This window comes from Anolis sagrei, chromosome 8 (assembly GCF_037176765.1).
Source record: "Anolis sagrei isolate rAnoSag1 chromosome 8, rAnoSag1.mat, whole genome shotgun sequence".
In the NCBI taxonomy this organism is placed as follows: domain Eukaryota; kingdom Metazoa; phylum Chordata; class Lepidosauria; order Squamata; family Dactyloidae; genus Anolis; species Anolis sagrei.
In genome coordinates this window covers 14735608-14756604 of record NC_090028.1, presented here as the reverse complement: position 1 = coordinate 14756604, position 20997 = coordinate 14735608, and the positions used below count along the sequence as shown (strand labels likewise).

Genomic DNA, 20997 nt, shown 5'->3' with positions numbered 1-20997 from the left:
TGGAAATTAACACCACCCCCCAGAATCAGACACAACTAGACTTAATGTCATCTTTACTAATAGGGAGATGCACATACAGTAATATTGGCTAAAGTAGAATCCTTTTCACTGCTATCTAATAAGTTGGGGAAAGAAAGTAGATGTTGCTTGGAAGACTTACTAAATATCTATTTTATGAACCATTATTTTCCAAAATTTATATTTTAAGAGTGGAAGCAAAAAAAGGTGTATCAGACAATGTTATATCAAAATCTGTGTTGCTGAAAATTACTCATACACATAATCTATCTATATATAAATCTGTTAGGTTGGTTCAACCGGACAGCAAAACTCCACAACCCCCCAACGAAACTGTACCAAAATTGCCATGCCCATAACACAACCCACAAGGTACAAACATATCTACTCAAAATGAAAAACAACACAACAACACACTCACAAAATGGCAAAACAACTGAGCATGCGCATTGGTGCCCAGCCGCAAGTTCCCTGGTGCGCGCACACAGTTCCCTCTGTGGAAGCCATGCCCACTCCAAGCCCCGCCGTGCCGCTTCCCGCACACACACCCCCCCTGCCGCACGCACACACACAACCCCACGCTCCATCACTCCCCCCGCCGCACACACACACGCAACCCCACGCTCCATCACTCCCCCCACCGCCACACACACACGCGCAACCCCACTCCCCCCCCCGCTGCCGCACACAGACACGCAACCCCACGCTCCATCACTCCCCCCACCGCCACACACACACGTGCAACCCCACTCCCCCCCGCTGCCGCACACACACACGCAACCCCACGCTCCATCACTCCCCCCGCTGCCGCACACACACTCACAACCTCATGCTCCATCACTCGCCTGCCCCAATCTTACCTCGTTTTACTGCACGCCACCTCCAAACCCCACCCCGCCCCTTCCCGCCCTGTCAAAATCCAGGAAAGACAGGAAGGAAGGAAAGAAGGAAGAAAGAGAAAGGGAGATAAAGAAAAGGGGGGAAGGAAGGAAAGTTAGAGAAAGAAGGAAGAAGAAAAGGAAAGAAAAGGAAAGATGGAAGGAAAGAAAAGAGAGACAGCAGAAGAGAAAGAAAAAGGGGGAAGGAAGGAAAGAGGTAGAGAAGGAAGAAATGAGAGACAGAGGGAGGGAAAGAAAAAGGGGGAAGGAAGGAAGGAGAGAAGGAAAGAAAAAAGGGAACGAAGGAAGGAAAGAGGGAGTGAAGGAAGGGGGAAGATGTAGAGAAAGAGGGAGGGAAGGAAAGAAGGAAAGAGAGAAGGAAGAAAAGAGACCAGAAGAGAAAGAAAAAGGGGGAAGGAAGGAAAAATATAGAGAAGGAAGAGGAGAAGGAAAGATGGGAGGGAAGGAAGGAAGGAGGGAAAGAAGGAGAGAAAGAGGGAAGGTTGGCCACAGCAACGCGTGGCGGGTAAAGGTTGTTATTTCTATTATGATTATGATGCTATTATTATTCCTCTGAGACCCTTTGAGGGGGAATGGGAGAGGTGTCAGGTCCCGGAGGCAATGCATTGCATTATTGTTATTGTTATGATGGTGGTGAAATAAAAGGAAATAAAAAGAGAAAGAAGGAAGCAAACAGGGAGGGAAGAAAGGCAAAGGAAGGAAGGGGGAGGGAATGAAGGAAAGAGAGAAGGATGAAACCAAGTAGTGAAAGAAGGAAAGAAAGAAAGAGGTAGAGAAGGAAGAAAGGACCAAGAAATATATCAATATAGCTTTGCAGCGGCAAGATTGACCATAGCCAAAGATTGGAAAGGAGAAAAAGGTCTAACCAAAAAGGATTGGAGGGAAAGAATGCGAGAATATATGCTAATGGCCAGACTAACTTATAACAGGAGGAATAAGAGTAATGAGGACTTTCTAGAAAAATGGAAGTTGGCCATGGCATATCTGAATAGAGAGTCAGTAATATAGAGGAGCTCCATTAGGAATTTAGGTTTACCATGAATAAGGAGAGATAAATAGGCTTAAAGGCTTCATAGTGTTTCGGTGCGGGAAGTCATGGTGAAGGGTGCACGGGTGTGGGGATGAGGGTTTAGTTTGTTCAGGATAGGGGTTTTGCATGAGTGTAAGGTCTGTGGTATGTGTGTAAAATGCCATGTGCTGATTTCCTGAATGTTATGAAAAAAATTAATATTAAGCTCTGACTGAAAGCAGCAGAAAACAGCCAGAAATAGCAAGTTTATGTGTATTAAGATATGTAATTGATAATAATTTGTACATAACATCAAAATTAACTGATTGATTGAATAAGGTAGATAGGCATGTACACGTCAAAAATATTGGTACCTGATTACATTTGATTTGCCATGGTTTGCTTTTCTGTTATGTACCATAATCAAAATAGTTTTAACCAAAAAAAAAAAAGAGAAGGAAGAAAGGAGAGAAAGGGGGAGGAAAAGGGGGAAGGAATAGGTAGGTACCTCTCTTTCATAATAGTCCAGATATCTACCTCAACTTTGATAAGTTTTACTTTAGGCCACAGCAACGCGTGGCAGGGCACAGCTAGTTTAAATATAAAAAGTTTGAAGCCATTGTTCCGCATCCTAGTCTCCAAGGAAGGAGAAAACAAACTTGCTCCCTCCTCCCTGTGGCTTCCTCTCACATATTTATACATGGCTATCATATCTCCTCTCAGCCTTCTCTTCTTCAGGCTAAACATGCCCAGCTCCTTAAGCCACTCCTCATAGGGCTTGTTCTCCAGACCCTTGATCATTTTAGTCGCTCTCCTCTGGACACATTCCAGCTTGTCAATATCTCTCTTCAATTGTGGTGCCCAGAATTGGACACAATAATCCAGGTGTGGCCTAACCAAAGTGGAATAGAGGGGTAGCATGACTTCCCTGGATCTAGACACTATGCTCCTATTGATGCAGGCCAAAATCCCATTGGCTTTTTTTGCCGCCACATCACATTGTTGGCTCATGTTTAACTTGTTGTCCACGAGGACTCCAAGATCTTTTTCACATGTACTGCTCTCAAGCCAGGCATCGTCCCCCATTTTGTATCTTGCATTTCGTTTTTCCTGCCAAAGTGGAGTATCTTGCATTTGTCACTGTTGAACTTCATTTTGTTAGTTTTGGTCCATCTCTCTAATCTGTCAAGATAGTTTTGAATCCTGCTCCTGTCCTATGGAGTATTGGCTATCCCTCCCAATTTGGTGTCGTCTGCAAACATGATGACCCTGCCTTCTAACCCTTCATCTAAGTCATTAATAAAGATGTTGAACAGGACCGGGCCCAGGACGGAACCCTGTGACACTCCGCTCATCACTTCTTTCCAGGATGAAGAGGAAGTATTGGTGAGCACCCTCTGGGTTCGTCCATTTAACCAATTACAGATCCACCACACCGTAGTTTTGCCTAGCCCACTTTGGACTCACCTTAATGTTTTCCATGGGTACAGCCTCATCCACAATTCGAAACAAACGGATTCTACACTATTTTGTCTCAAAGGGATACCATAATTGACAAAAGCAGTTTTAACAACAGATGTTGCCAGAAAATCATACCTTTTGTTTCAATATAAAATCGTTTTATATCTGAGCCCATATAAAACATGCCAGTTGTTTTACCTCACTCCATGAAGAAATTACCCACTGAAGCCGATCATTTTTGGGACACCGTCCCAAAACACACATCTGCTGTACTTCTGGTTTTGTTCTGCTGTTGCACATATTCTCTGGCAGGATTTTCAGTGTGGAGGGTCCTGCACTTTTGCAGAAAACGTCACGTTTTATAACACCTCTTCCACATGTTTTGGAACACTTTATAAGGATGGGAAAAAGTTTGATGTTAATGACTTATATTGGAGTATAACACAATAGAACAATAAACCAAGTGGATCTCAGCCAATTTGGAGGAGTTGTATACTCCACTCTTCCTCGTGGTTTTGCACTTTGTTGGCCCCGACTTGATTCCTCTGTTTTGGCAATGTTATGTGAGATGTCTGACATCCTATATTGTTCCCAATCAAAGGTCTGTATTAGGGCTGGGCAACCACGCCAAAATTTGTTTCTAAACTCGATTCGTTTTTAGGGGGTTTTTGCGTTTTGATTTTTAAAAGAATTCCGAATTTTTTCTTTAAAAAAGTTCGAAATTTACGAAATTTCGGAAATTACGAAACAATTACGGAAAAATTACAAAACAATTACGAAACGAATTGAAAAATTCGTTTCGATTTTTAGTTGCTCCTGAATGGTTCAATATTTCTTCGTTATCAAAAAATAACGAATTAATAACGAATTACGAAAATAACGAACGAAACCGCCCAGCCCTAGTCTGTATGTATGTACATATAAGAATTTGTGTGAGGTCAAGTGATACCAGCAATTATTCTCAGTGCAGTTTTAAGCTGTGTCATGGTTCCTCAGAATGATGTATGATTGAAAGAAAGATACATTGCGAGCCATTATTTTGGGTGTTGGTGTAAAAGAATGGTTCCCATCCTTTTTTTAAAACCAGGGTTCACTTGAACAGGGACCACTTTGATAAGGGACCACTCTCCAACATTAGTACCAAAAGGGTTCTGAATCAGTTTTTGGTCAACTTTAAATTTGGTTTGGTTATTTGGGGTGCCAATTCAGAAAATTGCATTAGATAGACCACATCAGCTTCTGATACAGAACGGTTCTGGCCCAGACTACCTGTCTGAACGTATCTCCTGCCACGAATCATCACAAAGTTTAATATCTTCAGAAGAGGCCCTGCTCTTGATCCCACCACTATTACAAACATGGTTGATGGGGACGAGAGACAGGGCCTCCTCAGTAGTGGCCCCCACCTATGGAACACCTTCCCTAGAGATATCAGATTGGCCACCTCCCTCTTGTCTTTTAGAAGGAAAATCAAGACCTGGTTATGGGACCAAGCGTTTGATCAGTAAGCAGCAAGTGGAAGAAGATCACACAACTTATGGCAATGAATTAACCCGGACAGGTTTCAATTTTAATGGATGTGTCTTAATTCTTTTAATTGTTGTTTTAATTTTTAATATTTTGATTGTACTGTGGTTGTTTTTATGATGCTAGCATCTTATGATGCTTTTGTTAGGCCGCTCTGAGTCCCCCTTCAGGGGGAGAAGGGCGGGATATAAATATAGGAAATAAATAAATAAATAAAATAATATTCTATCCAGTAGTCACCATCTGCTCACCTACAGAAAACTGTATTTAATTAGCCATGGCACTATAAGAGGGTTTTGTGAGACCAGTCGTTCTCGTTGAAATGGTGTAGGCACGGTGTGACCGGTCCACAGGTTGGGAACCACTGGTGTAGAGTCATAAAACCCATCAGCTTGGGCCAAATTAATTGAAAAGGAGATGAATGCCCTCTGTGGTGTCTACATGATGCACAGGGTCAATTCACTTTAATAATAATAATAATAATCATCATCATCATCATCATCTTTATTTATACCCCACTACCATCTCTGAAGTTCCAAAACTTGCCTACACTCTGTGGTGGTGTGAACAGTAGGCTTGGGCGGTTTCGTTCGTCAATTTCATAATTCGTTATTAATTTGTATTTAAATTAGCTTACGATCCAATATTGAGCCATGCAGGACTACTGTGAGGAGTAATTAAAAATCGAAACAATTTTTCCAATTTATTTCGTATTGTTTCGTAATTGTTTCAAAATTGTTTCGAAATTGTTTCGAAATTGTTTCGTAATTATTTCGGTATTTCTGGTGCAAGTTTTATAGTTGTTGTTTGTTTTATCAAACAACAACCCTAAAAGCACAGGTACGCAGTCTGGGAGTTCTCCTGGATTCATCGCTGAGCCTGGAACCCCAGGTTTCAGTGGTGGTCAGGGGAGCATTCGCACAATTAAAACTTGTGCGCCAGCTGCGTCCGTACCTTGGGAGGGCTGACTTGGCCACGGTAGTACACGCTTTGGTTACATCCCGCTTAGATTACTGCAACGCTCTCTACGTGGGGTTGCCTCTGAAGACTGCCCGGAAGCTGCAGCAAGTACAACGAGCGGCAGCCAGATTACTGACGGGTGCGGGGTACAGGGAGCACACCACTCCGCTGTTACTCGAACTCCACTGGCTGCCGATTAGCTTCCGAGCACAATTCAAAGTGCTGGTGTTAACCTATAAAGCCCTAAACGACTCCGGCCCTGTTTACCTCTCCTGTTTATTCTCCCCTACGAACCATCAAGACCACTAAGATCGTCTGGAGGGGCCCTGCTCTTGGTCCCTCCGCCTGCACAAGCACGGCTGGTGGGGACGAGGGACAGGGCCTTCTCGATGGTGGCCCCTCGACTTTGGAACTCCCTGCCAATAGAGATCAGAACTGCCCCCTCCCTCATGATGTTCAGGAAACTAACAAATACCTGGTTGTGGAACGCGGCATTTGACAACTGATTTAATTCTTTGCCCACATGAAAGGAGGATGATGAATGGGATTGTGATGGTGTCGGACGATTTGGCTCTTTTAACTGGGATGATAATGTTTTAATGTGTATAGTGCTGATATTTTAACCGTGTAATGAAGTAGCATTGTGTTGTTATTGTATATTTTTTGTATGTTAACACATGTTGTGAACCGGTCCGAATCCCTCTTTGAAGGTGAGAGGGTTGGTATATAAAACCTCGAAATAAATAAATAAATAAATAAATAATCAGTGATAAAAAATAAATTGTCACACCAACAGTCAACAACAGAGGGAGAGGGAAGCTTCAGAAGTTCCCTCTGTCCCATTTGGAGGGTTTTTTAGCATATTGCGCAATTGCGTCCACCATTAACGAATCAATTCGAAATTAACGAAATTTCGTATATTTCAAACTTTTTTAAAGGAAAATTTTGGAATTCTTTAAAAAAACGAAATGCAAGGGCCCCCTAAAAACGAAACGAGTTTAGAACCAAATTTTTCCGTGGTTACCCAAGCCTAGTGAACAGTTGGGCTGCTTCCTCTTTCTCTTTTCCAGCTACAATTTCTCTCATAACTTAATCATTCCAATCAGTATCACTGCAAGCAATGAGCAATGACTACCACCAGTATCATAGAAGTCCTCTCCTGTATATCTGCCAGATGAACCCGTGACAGTGGTAAAACCGAAAGAAGAGTCTCCCCAACTCATTTCAAAGCATGGGCAGGTTTTATAAGGGAGAATTTGACAAAATTTTGGAATGGTTCAACATGGTCTTGCTATGTTCTTATCTATAATAACACTCTGTAATTAACATCAGCTATTTCTTTTAACTACCTGAGACCATGGTCCAGGACTCCATTCCGGCAGACACTCTTCAGTATTGCATGTTTGTATCTGTGCTGGAGTTGTAACTGGGCAAAGTGCATGTGGCACAATGTGTTCCTTCTGAAAAGCCCTTTTCTGGACACACTGGATCTGACGACTTTGTTGTCCGCCACCACAGGACCTGCTGCAAGCACTCCACTCTCCTGCTGACCAGCTTCAAGAAAAAATGCATTTGTTATACAAGGAACAAACAATAGATTCAAAACAGGGTTGAAAGCTACAGAGCACCTCACAATCCAGAAAAAGCTATCTCTTGTTACTGTACCAACTGCAGATGTACCCACACTCTATAGTGATTCCAGTTTGACTGTGTAATGAACTCATACCTTTTCTTCGTAGGCCGCAGCATGGAAGTCAGTGAGCTGGCCTCCATGTTGGGAAGGCAGCTCAGGATGGCGGACATGATGGTATAGGCAGAAAGGCAAGGGGAGGAGTCAGCTAACTCCTGATTGGTTCAGACCCCAAGGGGAGTAGTTGAAGGAGAGTGTAAATAGGCTGTCATTTCTGACAGAAGAGAGGGAGAAGGATTTGATCTAGCAGAGAAAAGATTAGGATTTCAGACAGGGAGAAGAGAGTTTCTTAGTGAGCTAGGAATTAGCCTGTTAGGGAATAATTAAAGAGCAAGTGCTTGGGTATAGTTTGACTAGGGCAGTCAAAGTGAAGACTTGTTTACTTGTATTAGGACAGAATACAAGTGGGTTTATTTCCCTAAAGTTCAGAGTAGCCCAGGGGAAACCTAGATACTCTGGAAGGCAGCCAGGGGGGGGGGGGGCTGGTCAAAGAAACGCACTGTTACATATTACGGGATAGTGTGAGGAAAGTAGCTCATGTTAAGGAAAAGTTACTCCTTCTAAAGAAACCATTTGCTTAATAATTCTGTGCTTCAGAAACTAATTACGCGTATGTACCTCTCAGTAGTCAGTCGTTTGCTTCAAATACTTCAATAAACCTGTTCTCTAGTTTACTGTTAATTTGCCTCAGCCTTGTTTCATCATATAAGGTTAGATACAGTAAGCCTCCACATCTCTACAGTTCAGTCACCAGAAAGGGAGCCAAAAGGAAGAACCGGTGTATAGGGACATTTTACCTCAAGTACAAAAACAAGACAATTCCTCAAACTGTAATTCTGGGTGGTGGCAGCAAACCTACCATTACACACTCATGTTATAACAACAACACTCGTATTGAAGTGCTTTGGGTCTGACAGGAGAGATTAGAGACGGTGTGTTGTTTCTCCTGCCTGTAAGAATACACGATATTCATTATAGTGGTGGCAGTGGTGGGATTGATCTAGGGATCTAGGGAAGTCATGCTACCCCTCTATTCCGCTTTGGTTAGACCACACCTGGAATATTGTGTCCAATTCTGGGCACCACAATTCAAGAGAGATATTGACAAGCTGGAATGTGTCCAGAGGAGGGCGACAAAAATGATCAAGGGTCTGGAGAACAAACCCTATGAGGAGCAGCTTAAGGAGCTGGGCATGTTTAGCCTGAAGAAGAGAAGGCTGAGAGGAGATATGATAGCCATGTATAAATATGTGAAAGGAAGCCACAGAGAGGAGGGAGCAAGCTTGTTTTCTGCTTCCTTGGAGACTAGGACACGGAACAATGGCTTCAAACTACAAGAGAGGAGATTCCATCTGAACACGAGGAAGAACTTCCTGACTGTGAGAGCCGTTCAGCAGTGGAACTCACTGCCCCAGAGTGTGGTGGAGGCTCCTTCTTTGGAAGCTTTTAAACAAAGGCTGGATGGCCATCTGTCATGGGTTATTTGAATGCAATATTCCTGCTTCTTGGCAGGGGGTTGGACTGGATGGCCCATGAGGTCTCTTCCAACTCTTTGATTCTATGAATCTATGAAAAGAAAGGTTCCCCCCTGTCACATGCGATAAAAGACCCTTATCTCCCTTACAGGCTGGCATAGCTCCATCTTACTGATGAAGACACAGTGGCACAATGGGTTAACCCCTTGTGCCAGCTGAACTGCTGATCTGAAGGTCGGCAGTTTGAATCCGCAAAATGAGGTGAGCTCCCATCTGTCAGCTCCAGCTTCCTGTGCAGGGACATGAGAGAAGCATCCCACAGTATGGCACAGCGGGGTACAAATAAAGTTATAATAATATAATAATAATAATAATAATAATAATAATAATAATAATAATACATCTGGGCATCCCCTGAGCAACGTCTCTGCAAACAGACGTTCTCTCACACCAGAAGCAACTTGCAGTCTCTCAAGTTGCTTCTAACATGACAAAAAAATTCTTACTGATGCCACTTTAGTTACAATGGCTTCATCCAGTGGGGAGATTTTAGTGCACCAGCTATGGAGGTATCCACAGTGTACAATGAAAGCAGTTGGGTATCATTTTCACTCTCATGGTTCCACCTTATTGTTACCACTTCATTAAATGAGTCTCCATACTTTAATTAATTCTACAATGCAATGACCGTGCATTCCTCCCTAGCAAAGGATTAAATTGAATGACCTGTGCCATCTCTTCTGATTCTGTGATTCTTGGATTTCAAGTAAGATACTTTGCATTATCTGATAGAGAACACTGCTCTACTCCGCATCTGGGAAAGAATTTTAAGCCTCAACAAAACTACATCCTACTCAATGGAGCCACGCTAATAAAAGCAAGAACATAATGCTACAATTTTATAATGTGGATATACCTATGCTCTCAGGCTGGTGGAGTTCTGATGCTGGCTATGTATCAAGTGAATGAGGGAACACCTGGGAAGGAATCCCACTGGAGCATTGCAGCACACTCAAATACCTGGGAGTCACTCTGGACCGTGCTCTGATCTACAAGAAGCACTGCCTGAACATCAAGCAAAAAGTGGGTGCTGGAAACAATATCATATGAAAGCTGACTGGCACAACCTGGGGATCACAACCAGACACAGTGAAGACATCTGCCCTTGCGCTATGCTATTCTACTGTTGAGTATGCATGCCCGGTGTGGAATACATCTCACCACGCTGAAACAGTGGATGTGGCTCTTAATGGAACATGCTGCATTATCACGGGGTGTCTGCACCCTACACCACTGGAGAAATTACACTGTCTAGCCGGTATCGCACCACCTGACATCCGCCGGGAAGTAGCAGCCAATAGTGAAAGGACCAAGGCAGTGACATCTCCAGCCTATCCCTTGTTTGGGTATCAGCCAGCATGTCAACGACTTAAATCAAGACATAGTTTTCTAAGATCTATAGAGACACTCGCTGGAACACCTCAGCAAGCGAGAGCCCAAAAATGGCAGGCTCAAACCCAGAACCTCAATCAATGGATGATACCAAATGAGAAATTCCCTCCTGGGCACACAGAAAACTGAGCGACTTGGAAGGTGCTGAATAGACTGCGCTCTGGCATCACGAGATGCAGAGCCAATCTTAAGAAATGGGGCTACAAAGTGGAATCCTCAAGATGCGAGTGTGGAGAAGAGCAAACCACTGACCACCTGCTGCAGTGCAACCTGAGCCCTGCCACATGCACAATGGAGGACCTTCTTGCGGCAACACCAGAGGCGCTCCAAGTGTCCAGCTACTGGTCAAAGGACATTTAATCAACTACCAAGCTTGCAAATTCTGTGTTTTTTTCTGTTTGTTTGTTTGTTTTTGTTAAAAATGTAATACAAATGTCTGGTTGCTGATGACACGATAAATAAATAAATGAGGGAACAAAAATGGTGACTTCGTCTAAGCACAATTTTGCGACCAGATTTCAACCACTAAAGGAAAGAACTTTGAACACAGGATTATAGGATTGCTCTTAAAGCCTTTACCATATATAAGAAAACTGAGCATATAAGACGACCCCCAACTTTTCTAGTCAAAATATAGAGTTTGGGATATACTCGGCATATAAGACTACCCCTCTTCCAAGGCACACCAAATAAAAATTTAAAAACATCAGATTTGATTTCAATTTGGTAATTTTCCTATTACTGTACCTCCTTCTCTGCCTCTCAGATCTCACACATGCGCACCTGCACTGCTTCATTGCAGTCTTCAGGAGCAAGTTCTGAGAAGCAGAGGAGGAGGAGGTACAGTAATAGGACACAAGGGCAGGTCAGACAGGTAAAAGAGGTGTGCTTTTCTGGGACCAGAGCCACTCTATCTCTTTTTTCCATACCCTGAGTGACCCGGACGCCTGCAGCTTGCTCTGCCCTTCACTTACACCTTCCCAGTGTGGCACCCCTTCACCTCACCATCGGGACCGCATTAAGTCCATGAATCGTGATGAATGGATTTTCTTCTACCGTACTTGTACAGCATCGCCCTTAATGCTTTCATACAATAGCTGCATATGGCAGGGATCCGGCCACTGCCATTTTTGAGATCTCCCCACCATATGCGGCAATCACAGATCCTCCAATCTAGATTGGAAGTTTCAGCACCCGCTCTATAAGACTACTCCCGGCGTATAAGACTACTCCTAGCATATCAGACTACTCTCATCATGTAAGTCTACTCCTGGTGTGTAAGATGACCTCTGACTTTTGAGAAGATTTTCTTGGGTCAAAAAGTAGTCTTATACACCAGAAAATACGGTAATTCAATTTCACCCTTTGTCCTCTCTTTCCTCCAAGAAATTCAAGGCAGTATCTACGTTTTCTCTATTCACCTTTTAGTTTTAACAGCCAACCTATCTATATATATAAAATGCTCCGTGCATAATGAGTACCTTAAAAACAAAAGAACCAATAAACGAAATCACACCAAATCTGGCAACAAAATGTCTCACTAATCATGGAGTGACAATCCCTCAAAAAATTATGATTTTGTCATTTGGGAGTTGTAGTTGCTGGGATTTATAGTTCACCTACAATCAAAGAGCATTCTGAACTCCATCAATGATGGAATTGAACCAAACTTGGCATACAGAACTCCCATGACCTACAGAAAATACTTGAAGGGTTTGGTGGGCATTGACCTTGAGTTTGGGAGTTGTAGTTCACCTACATCCAGAGAGCACTGTGGACTCAAACAATGATGGATCTGGACCAAACTTGGCACAAGCACTCAATACGCCCAAATATGAACACAGATGGAGTTTGTGGGAAATAGACCTTGACATTTGGGAGTTATAGTCATTCTGAACCCCACCAACAACAGAATTCGGGCAAACTTCCCACACAGAACCCCAATGACGAACAGAAAATACTTAAGGCCATCCAGTCCAACTCCCTTCACGAGGGCAAGAAAACATAATCAAAGCCCTCCTGAGAAAGAGCCATAGATTAGATAGATAGATAGATATTATTCACACATACAGATATAATATCATAGATTTGAAAGGGACCCTTAAAGAAGGACTATGATATGTCGCATGTTCCAGAGTAAGCAAACCAGACACTCTCCAAATCAACACTGACAAAGAAACAACAAGAAATACTGTTTACCCACAAGCAGAAAGAAATTATATATATTAAAAACCAACACTTTCTCGTTACTTTATTTTCCAGATCAACAGACTGGGCCACAGCAACACGTGGCAGGGGACAGCTAGTATATTACAAGAAGGGTAAGAAATGTGCCTTCCAAGTCGCCCAGTCCTCTGTGTGCCCAGGGGGGAGTCTCTCATTTGGTATCAGCCATTGGTTGAGGTTCTGGGTTTGAGCCTGCCACTTTTGGACTCTCGCTTGCTGTGGTGTTCAGTGAGTGTCTCTGTAGATCTTAGAAAACTATTTCTTGAATTTAAGTCGTTGACATGCTGGCTGATACCCAAACAAGGGATGAGCTGGAGATGTCTCTGCCTTGGTCCTTTCACTATTGGCTGCAACTTCCCAGCGGATGTCAGGTGGTGCAATACCGGCTAAGCAGTGTAATTTCTCCAGTGGTGTAGGGCGCAGACACCCTGTGATAATGCGGCATGTCTCATTAAGAGCCACATCCACTGTTTTAGTGTGGTGAGATGTGTTCCACACCGGGCATGCGTACTCAGCAGCAGAGTAGCATAGAGCAAGGGCAGATGTCTTCACTGTATCTGGTTGTGATCCCCAGGTTGTGCCAGTCAGCTTTCGTATGATATTGTTTCTAGCACCCACTTTATCATATGAAAGCTGACTGGAAGGGTAAGAAATGTGCAGCCTTCGAGATGAACTGAGACTACAACTTTCTTCCATCTTGACCGCTGGCCAATCTGACTGAGCCTGATGAAAACTGGAGGTCAGCAATATTGAAGTGACCACAGCTGAGTGTCATCTGGTAAGGTTCAAGAACTTGGATCTAAATCCAACTACACCACAGAGCCTCTCACCAAGCTCTTTTCATCTTACATCCTTCAAATCAAGGAAGAAATAAATAGCTGGCTATACTGAGCAACCCTGTCATTAGACTGTGAAGGATTTAGACAGTGATCACTGGTGGATAATTAAAAAAATGGATTTATTTTAAAACAAGACAGCAAATTATTAATCCAGTGACCACTGGCAGACAAATATATCTTTAAGACATGCCAGAGGCTTCAGGAATTTGACATGAAAACTCCTCAAACTATGACTGTTAAAAATGGGATGCAAGGTCAAAAGAACCTCTCAGAATATGATTGCACACTCTTGGTATTTATTTTATTTATATTGTGCCTTTATCTCAGGACGGGGAGCCAAAATGACTCTCAAAATATGTTTGAAGGAGTAATATAAATATAATTAGCTATTATATTAAACATAATGGCAGTAATGAAATTATCATATTAAAACAACAGAATTCGCAAGGAATTCAGGTCTGACTCTGGGGTGTGGTGTTCATCTCCATTTCTAAGCCGAAGAGCCAGTGTTGTCCATAGACACCTCCAAGGTCATGTGGCCGGCATGACTGCATGGAGCGCCGTTACCTTCCCGCCGGAGCGGTACCTATTGATCTACTCACATTTGCATGTTTTCGAACTGCTAGGTTGGCAGAAGCTAGGGCTGACAGCGGAAGCTCACGCCACTCCGCAAAAGGCATGGCCCGAATTACCGGGCCAGGGAAGTTGCGGAGCTGGCCTCTCCCTGTTTGCGGGCAGCCTTATATAGGCTGCCCGCAAACAGGGAGAGGTCACCTCCGGCCTCTCCGGCAGTGAGGTGTGGTCTGCTGCCAATTGGCCACTTGGCCGGGCGGCGGAAAACTTTCCCACCACCCGAGGGGGCTTCTGGGAGGAAGAAGCCCCCCTGAGGCAAGAATGGCAGGCTCCCCAGCAGACACTGATACTGCCAGTCCCTCCCTCACCCAAATTGTGCTTCAGTAGTTATATTTATGGGAGCCCCCGGTGGCGCAGTGGGTTAAAGCACTGAGCTGCTGAGCTTGTTGATCGAAAGGTCACAGGTTCGATTCCAGGGAGCGGCGTGAGCTTCCGCTGTCAGCCCTAGCTTCTGCCAACCTAGCAGTTCGAAAACATGCAAATGTGAGTAGATCAATAGGTACCGCTCCGGCGGGAAGGTAACGGCGCTCCATGCAGTCATGCCGGCCACATGACCTTGGAGGTGTCTATGGACAACGCTGGCTCTTCGGCTTAGAAATGGAGATTAGCACCACACCCCAGAGTCAGACATGACTGGACTTAATGTCAGGGGACTACTTTTACCTTTTTAGTTATATTTATATTTTTAATGTACCAAACATACTTTGTATGAAAATGTGACTCTATTTCCTGTGCTGGTCAATGACCGAAATAAATGATTTGATTTGATTTGATACTGCCAGTCTCCCCAGCAGGCACTGTGCCTGCACCAGCTGATCCACCCCACCCACTCTACATGCTGTTTATGTTTTCATTGGCGGTTAGCTGTGTTTCTGTTTTCACCTTGTCCTGGTTAACTGTTAAAAGTTACTTGTTGTTATGCTCATTGTCGCAACTCCCTGTTGGCATGGAGCATGGGCCCTGGATCTGGCTTGGTATCCCCCCTAGCGGAAAGGGGGAACGTCTGGTGGTCCGAGGGGTGCTGAGTTTACGTTGGCCCGGTATTGTGCCGGCAGCACCCTGACACTTTGCGGTATCGGAAAGGGGGAACGTCTGGTGGTCCGAGGGGTGCCGAGTTTACGTTGGCCCGGTATTGTGCTGGCAGCACCCTGACACTTTGCGGTATCGGAAAGGGGGAACGTCTGGTGGTCCGAGGGGTGCCGAGTTTACGTTGGCCCGGTATTGTGCCGGCAGCACCCTGACACTTTGCGGTATCGGAAAGGGGGAACGTCTGGTGGTCCGAGGGGTGCCGAGTTTACGTTGGCCCGGTATTGTGCCGGCAGCACCCTGACACTTTGCGGTATCGGAAAGGGGGAACGTCTGGTGGTCCGAGGGGTGCCGAGTTTACGTTGGCCCGGTATTGTGCTGGCAGCACCCTGACACTTTGCGGTATCGGAAAGGGGGAACGTCTGGTGGTCCGAGGGGTGCCGAGTTTACGTTGGCCCGGTATTGTGCCGGCAGCACCCTGACACTTTGCGGTATCGGAAAGGGGGAACGTCTGGTGGTCCGAGGGGTGCCGAGTTTACGTTGGCCCGGTATTGTGCTGGCAGCACCCTGACACTTTGCGGTATCGGAAAGGGGGAACGTCTGGTGGTCCGAGGGGTGCCGAGTTTACGTTGGCCCGGTATTGTGCCGGCAGCACCCTGACACTTTGCGGTATCGGAAAGGGGGAACGTCTGGTGGTCCCAGGGGTGCTGAGTTTACGTTGGCCCGGTATTGTGCTGGCAGCACCCTGACACTTTGCGGTATCGGAAAGGGGGAACGTCTGGTGGTCCCAGGGGTGCCGAGTTTACATTGCCCCGGTATTGTGCCGGCAGCACCCTGACACTTTGTGGTATCGGACAGCAGCGGGCTGCCCGATCTTGATCCAGGACCCATGCATGGCTGCCAACCCTTGTTCCTGTTATCAATAAATGAGTTGTGGCCATTATTCATCCTAACAACATGTGTATGTATATTTCTCTGGTTGGCGGTGGGAGGTGTATTGCCCTTGCACACGCAACAGAAAAATGCAAAGTACGTCATTTTTCTTTTAAAGATCCCCCTTTCAGTAGCTGCAGTTGCACCTCAGCAAGAGTTCATAAAGGAAGCAAGTCCCAAAGGCAATAGGTAAATCCAGAAAACAACGGTTAAAACATGAACATTAATCCAGGAAACGAGGAGCAAAACATGGGTATGAATCCAAAGGTAAATCCATAAAATAAAGAGCATGAATCTTGGGTCTTGAACTAAAGCATGAACTAGGAACAAGACAGGAGTTCCTCATGGAATGCATTACCTAGTGAGTTTAGGCTAGCCCCCTCCTTATAAACTTTTAGTAGAACCTCAAGACGTGGCTTTTCTGTTGTGCTTTTGGGGAGTGATCTCATATTGGGGAGTCCTCATATTGTATTGTCTCCTGTCTGAAATGTGAGGGCACATCAATTTGGCCAAGATCGAAGCCTTCCAAGCTAAGCAGCTTCGCACCTTCCTGGGCCTTTCCAGAACAACGCTGATGACGGCAGTAAGGGCTGAGCTAGGAATACTCCCAGTAAAAGCTCAAATCTTAATGAGACAGTTTAATTACTGGTCAAAAGTAAACTCTATGGATCCCAGTAGACTTCCTCGCCTACATCTAGAGGATCAAGTCCAGCATGACCAGAAGTCATCGTGGATGGCGGCTCTGAATAATGAGCTGGCTGGATTCGGTCTACCTTTGCAATTTCTGGGTGTTCTGGGTCCGGGGGCAGGGCAAGTGCTCAAGTGGCGCATTAGGGATGTCTATGCACAGCTGGACCTAGAGAGCATAGGTAGGTCTTCAGCCACAAGGTTTTTGGCTTCCCACAAAAGGAATATTCATTTAGAGCACTACCTAACTATTCCACTTCCTCTACCCTTAAGAAGAATATATACTAGGGCTGGGTTTGAACAACTCAGTACTATGGTGCAAACCGGGCACTAAAATCCCAAGAAGTGAGAGATTCTGCGTCTGGGGAGAACAAACAGTCGAAGACATTGAACATTTCTTAATTGACTGTCCAGCATATACTGAACTGCGAGACAGATATTTACATCCAATATTATCCAACTGCAGGTCCCCCAACAGAAATTATATTCTGACATTCATCTTGCAAGGGCAGGAAAGATCCAGTATAATCAGAGTAAACCTTTTTATTCTGAAAGCTATTAAGAAAAGAGCAGATTTCCTGAAAGAAGAACCAGGAAAATAAGATTCTGACTATAAATAGAAAGTCAGCTGCTGTCCTCACCTTTTTGCCTAGTTTTTTTACTCATGTTCTATTTTGAAATGGTCATATGACTGATCAAATAAATAAATATTATTATTATAGCTGTATTGTCTCCTGTCTCAAAGAAGGATTGTCACTACTACTCCGTTCATGAGTCTCTTTTACAAATATGTAGGTTTTATCTTTATCTCATCCCGAGTTTTTATCGTTGCATTTTACACATGTGGCCTACTCCTTGTGATTGTGTTTGATTTTCTATTGTATTATTTTGTATTGTTTTGTTATATTTTATGCTTGTCTTATTTTATTTTATTATGATATTGCCTTATGTTTTTTGTTACCGTATTGTAATGCATTTCTGGACTCTTTGATTGTAGGTGAACTATAAATCCCAGCAACTACAACTCCCAAATGACAAAATCAATCCCCCACTCCCAACCCCACCAGTACTCAAATTTGGGCATTTCAGGTATTTGTGCCAAATTTGGTCCAGTGAATGATAATACATCAAGATTATTAAGATCAAGATTATTAAGATCAAGACCATCAAGATTATTAAGATCGTCTGGAGAGGCCCTGCTCTCGGTCCCACCGGCCTCGCAAGCGCGTCTGGTGGGGGACGAGGGACAGGGCCTTCTCGGTGGTGGCCCTTCGACTCTGGAACTCTCTCCCACCGGAGATCAGAACCGCCCCTTCTATCCTGACATTCAGGAAGCAGGTGAAGATGTGGTTATGGAGACAGGCATTCGACGAGTGAACCAACACCCTGAGATATGGATGGAGGATGATGAACACCGATTTTAGTGGGACGACTGACCATTGTATTTATTGAATGTAATTGCTGTTTTAATGTTTTATTGTAATATGAAGTATGATGTTTTATTGACTCTATGTGATATTATGGTTGGAAACCGGTCTGAGTCCCTCAAGAGAGGTGAGAAGGTCGGTATACAAAACTTTTAAATAATAAATAAATAAATACATCCTGCATATAATATATTTACATTACAATTCATAACAGCAGCAAAATTGCAGTTATGAAGTAGCAACAAAAAATAATTTTATGGTTGGGGGTCACCACAACAGGAGGAACTGTATTAAGGGGTCGTGCCATTAGAAAGGTTGGGAACCACTGCTTTGAAACTGGTGTGTGCTCTAGAATCATAGAATCAAAGAGTTGGAAGAGACCTCATGGGCCATCCAGTCCAACCCCATTCTGCCAAGGAGGAGGAATATTGCATTCAAATCACCCCTGACAGATGGCCATCCAGCCTCTGTTTAAAAGCTTCCAAAGAAGGAGCCTCCACCACACTCCGGGGCAGAGAGTTCCACTGCTGAACGGCTCTCACAGTCAGGAAGTTCTTCATGTTCAGATGGAATCTCCTCTCTTGTAGTTTGAAGCCATTGTTCCATTGCGTCCTAGTCTCCAGGGAAGCAGAAAACAAGCTTGCTCCCTCCTCCCTGTGGCTTCCTCTCACATATTTATACATGGCTATCATATCCCCTCTCAGCCTTCTCTTCTCTTCTCACAGCTAACAGCCACTGGCAAGGGAGTGATGGTCAAAGCTTAGATTCTACAGGAGCAAAGAAGAGGAGCTCAGAGGCAAAGTTCTCAGAGGCAAAGTTCTCTAGTTCTCAGTCTGAATTTTAAATGAACTGTCCAAGGTCTTAAACCTGTTTAAGGGACAGATTTGGGATACGGGTTTGGCTTAATATCCAGAACGAAGAGAGCCCCCAGCTATTACAATTCAGAGAGGGCTTCAGCTTGTATATCTGCACCTGGCACATTTCAGATCTACCCACACAGCTTCAAAGTGCACATGCTGTATACAATGAAGGCAGAGGCATGCAACATTCACTACTTGTGTGGCTTTTGCATCAATTAAAATAAATGCTATGTTTAAGAAGTTGCCAGCCACAATTAAAAGATAAATATAAACAACATGGAAAAAGCAGCAGGAAATGTAATAGAAGGATTTTCTGTCTGCAAGGTCCAGATACCATGGATAGTGAAATAAATGTCTGGCAGAAGATTAATCACATGAAAATAGATTATTTGGCTAGGGATATTACTTCAAATTAGTTTGCAGACAATGGTGTAAGCTTAAGGCAAAGCAATGAAATTGCTGCAACTGTCACAGGGCATCTTACCCCAGTTAAATCTTATCTCTGCTTTCTTGTGGTTCTTCCATTATTTCCTTTTAGATTTTATGCAGTATCTGCCTCTCTTTCTTCTCTCTTTGTCCATATGTGGGTTTAAATGCCTAGTTCTCTAGATGTCGCTGAATATAAATAAGCACATGCATTCACACATATCTGCATAAAGCTATCCTGTCGGTGAAATAGTTTTCAATATATAATATATTATTTTTTGTCATGGCAGGAGCGACTTGAAAAACTGCAAGTTGCTTCTGGTGTGAGAGAATTGGCAGTGTGCAAGGACATTGCCCAGAGGACACTCAGATGTTCTACCATCCTTGTGGGAGGCTTCCCTCATGTCCCCGCATGAGGAGCTAGAGCTGATAGAGGGAGCTCATCCGGAGCTCTCCCCGGATTTGAGCCTGCAACCTGTCAGACCATCTTGAGGGGCAGCCCAACATAGGGTCCATTACAGTAATCCAACCTGGAGGTAACTAAGGGATTGCACTCCCCCTGAAGTCACAGGTCCGCAGTTTGGGTGTCCTCCTGGACTCATCACTGATGCTTGAAGCTCAGGCGTCGGCGGTGGCTGGGAGGGCCTTTGCACAATTAAGATTTGTGCACCAGCTGCGACCGTACCTCATGAAGGCAGATCTGGCCAGGGTGGTCCATGCCTTAGTCACCTCCAGATTGGACTACTGTAATGCACTCTATGTGGGGTTCCCCTTGAAAACGGCCCGGGAATTTCAATTGGTTCAATGAGCGGCGGCCAGATTGTTAACTGGTGCTCCTTTCAGGGAGCGGTTAACCCTCCTGTTTAAGGAGCTCCATTGGCTGACGTTCATTTTCCGGTCCCAATTCAAGGTGCAGGTGCTTACGTACAAAGCCCTAAATGGTTTGGGACCCGCCTACTTGCGTGACCACATCACTGTATACGAACCCACGTGATCTCTTCGATCATCTGGAGAGGCCCTGCTCGTGCTCCTGCCTCCATCGCAAGCGCGATTGGCAGGGACGAGGGACAGGGCCTTCTCAGTGGTGGCCCCTCGACTCTGGAACTCACTCTCCAGGGACATCAGACATGCTCCAACGTTGGCAATCTTTAGGAGGAGCCTGAAAACATGGTTGTTCCAGTGTGCCTTCCCAGATTAAGGAAACTCCCAGCAATATGTCCCTTAACACACTTTAGTAGTGATTTAGGATTGTCTGCACGCTCTATCCCTCTCCAAAATTTCTATCCTGTTTATATGTCACCTGGTCACACCCAGCATTATTTTTTTTAAATAATTAATTAGTACATCTGGCCCTGCCATAGGTTTTTAAACGTCGTTGTGTTATTGTTAATGTTTACTGCTATTTTCTGTTTATGAGTTTATTTATTGTTGTATTACTGTTGCTATGTT

General features: G+C 44.3%; 1 protein-coding gene across 1 annotated transcript in view; it reads right to left on the bottom strand.

The window, feature by feature from the left end:
* The window catches only part of ADAMTS18 (ADAM metallopeptidase with thrombospondin type 1 motif 18), a 219583-nt gene that overhangs the window by 19995 nt on the left and 178591 nt on the right, over window positions 1-20997 (bottom strand). Inside the window, exons 19-20 of the mRNA XM_067471038.1 lie at window positions 7224-7428; window positions 3586-3777 (exon numbers count right to left, since the gene is read on the bottom strand). Of these exons, the coding sequence (XP_067327139.1) occupies window positions 3586-3777; window positions 7224-7428 (397 nt within the window). The remainder of the gene's footprint in view (window positions 1-3585; window positions 3778-7223; window positions 7429-20997) is intronic.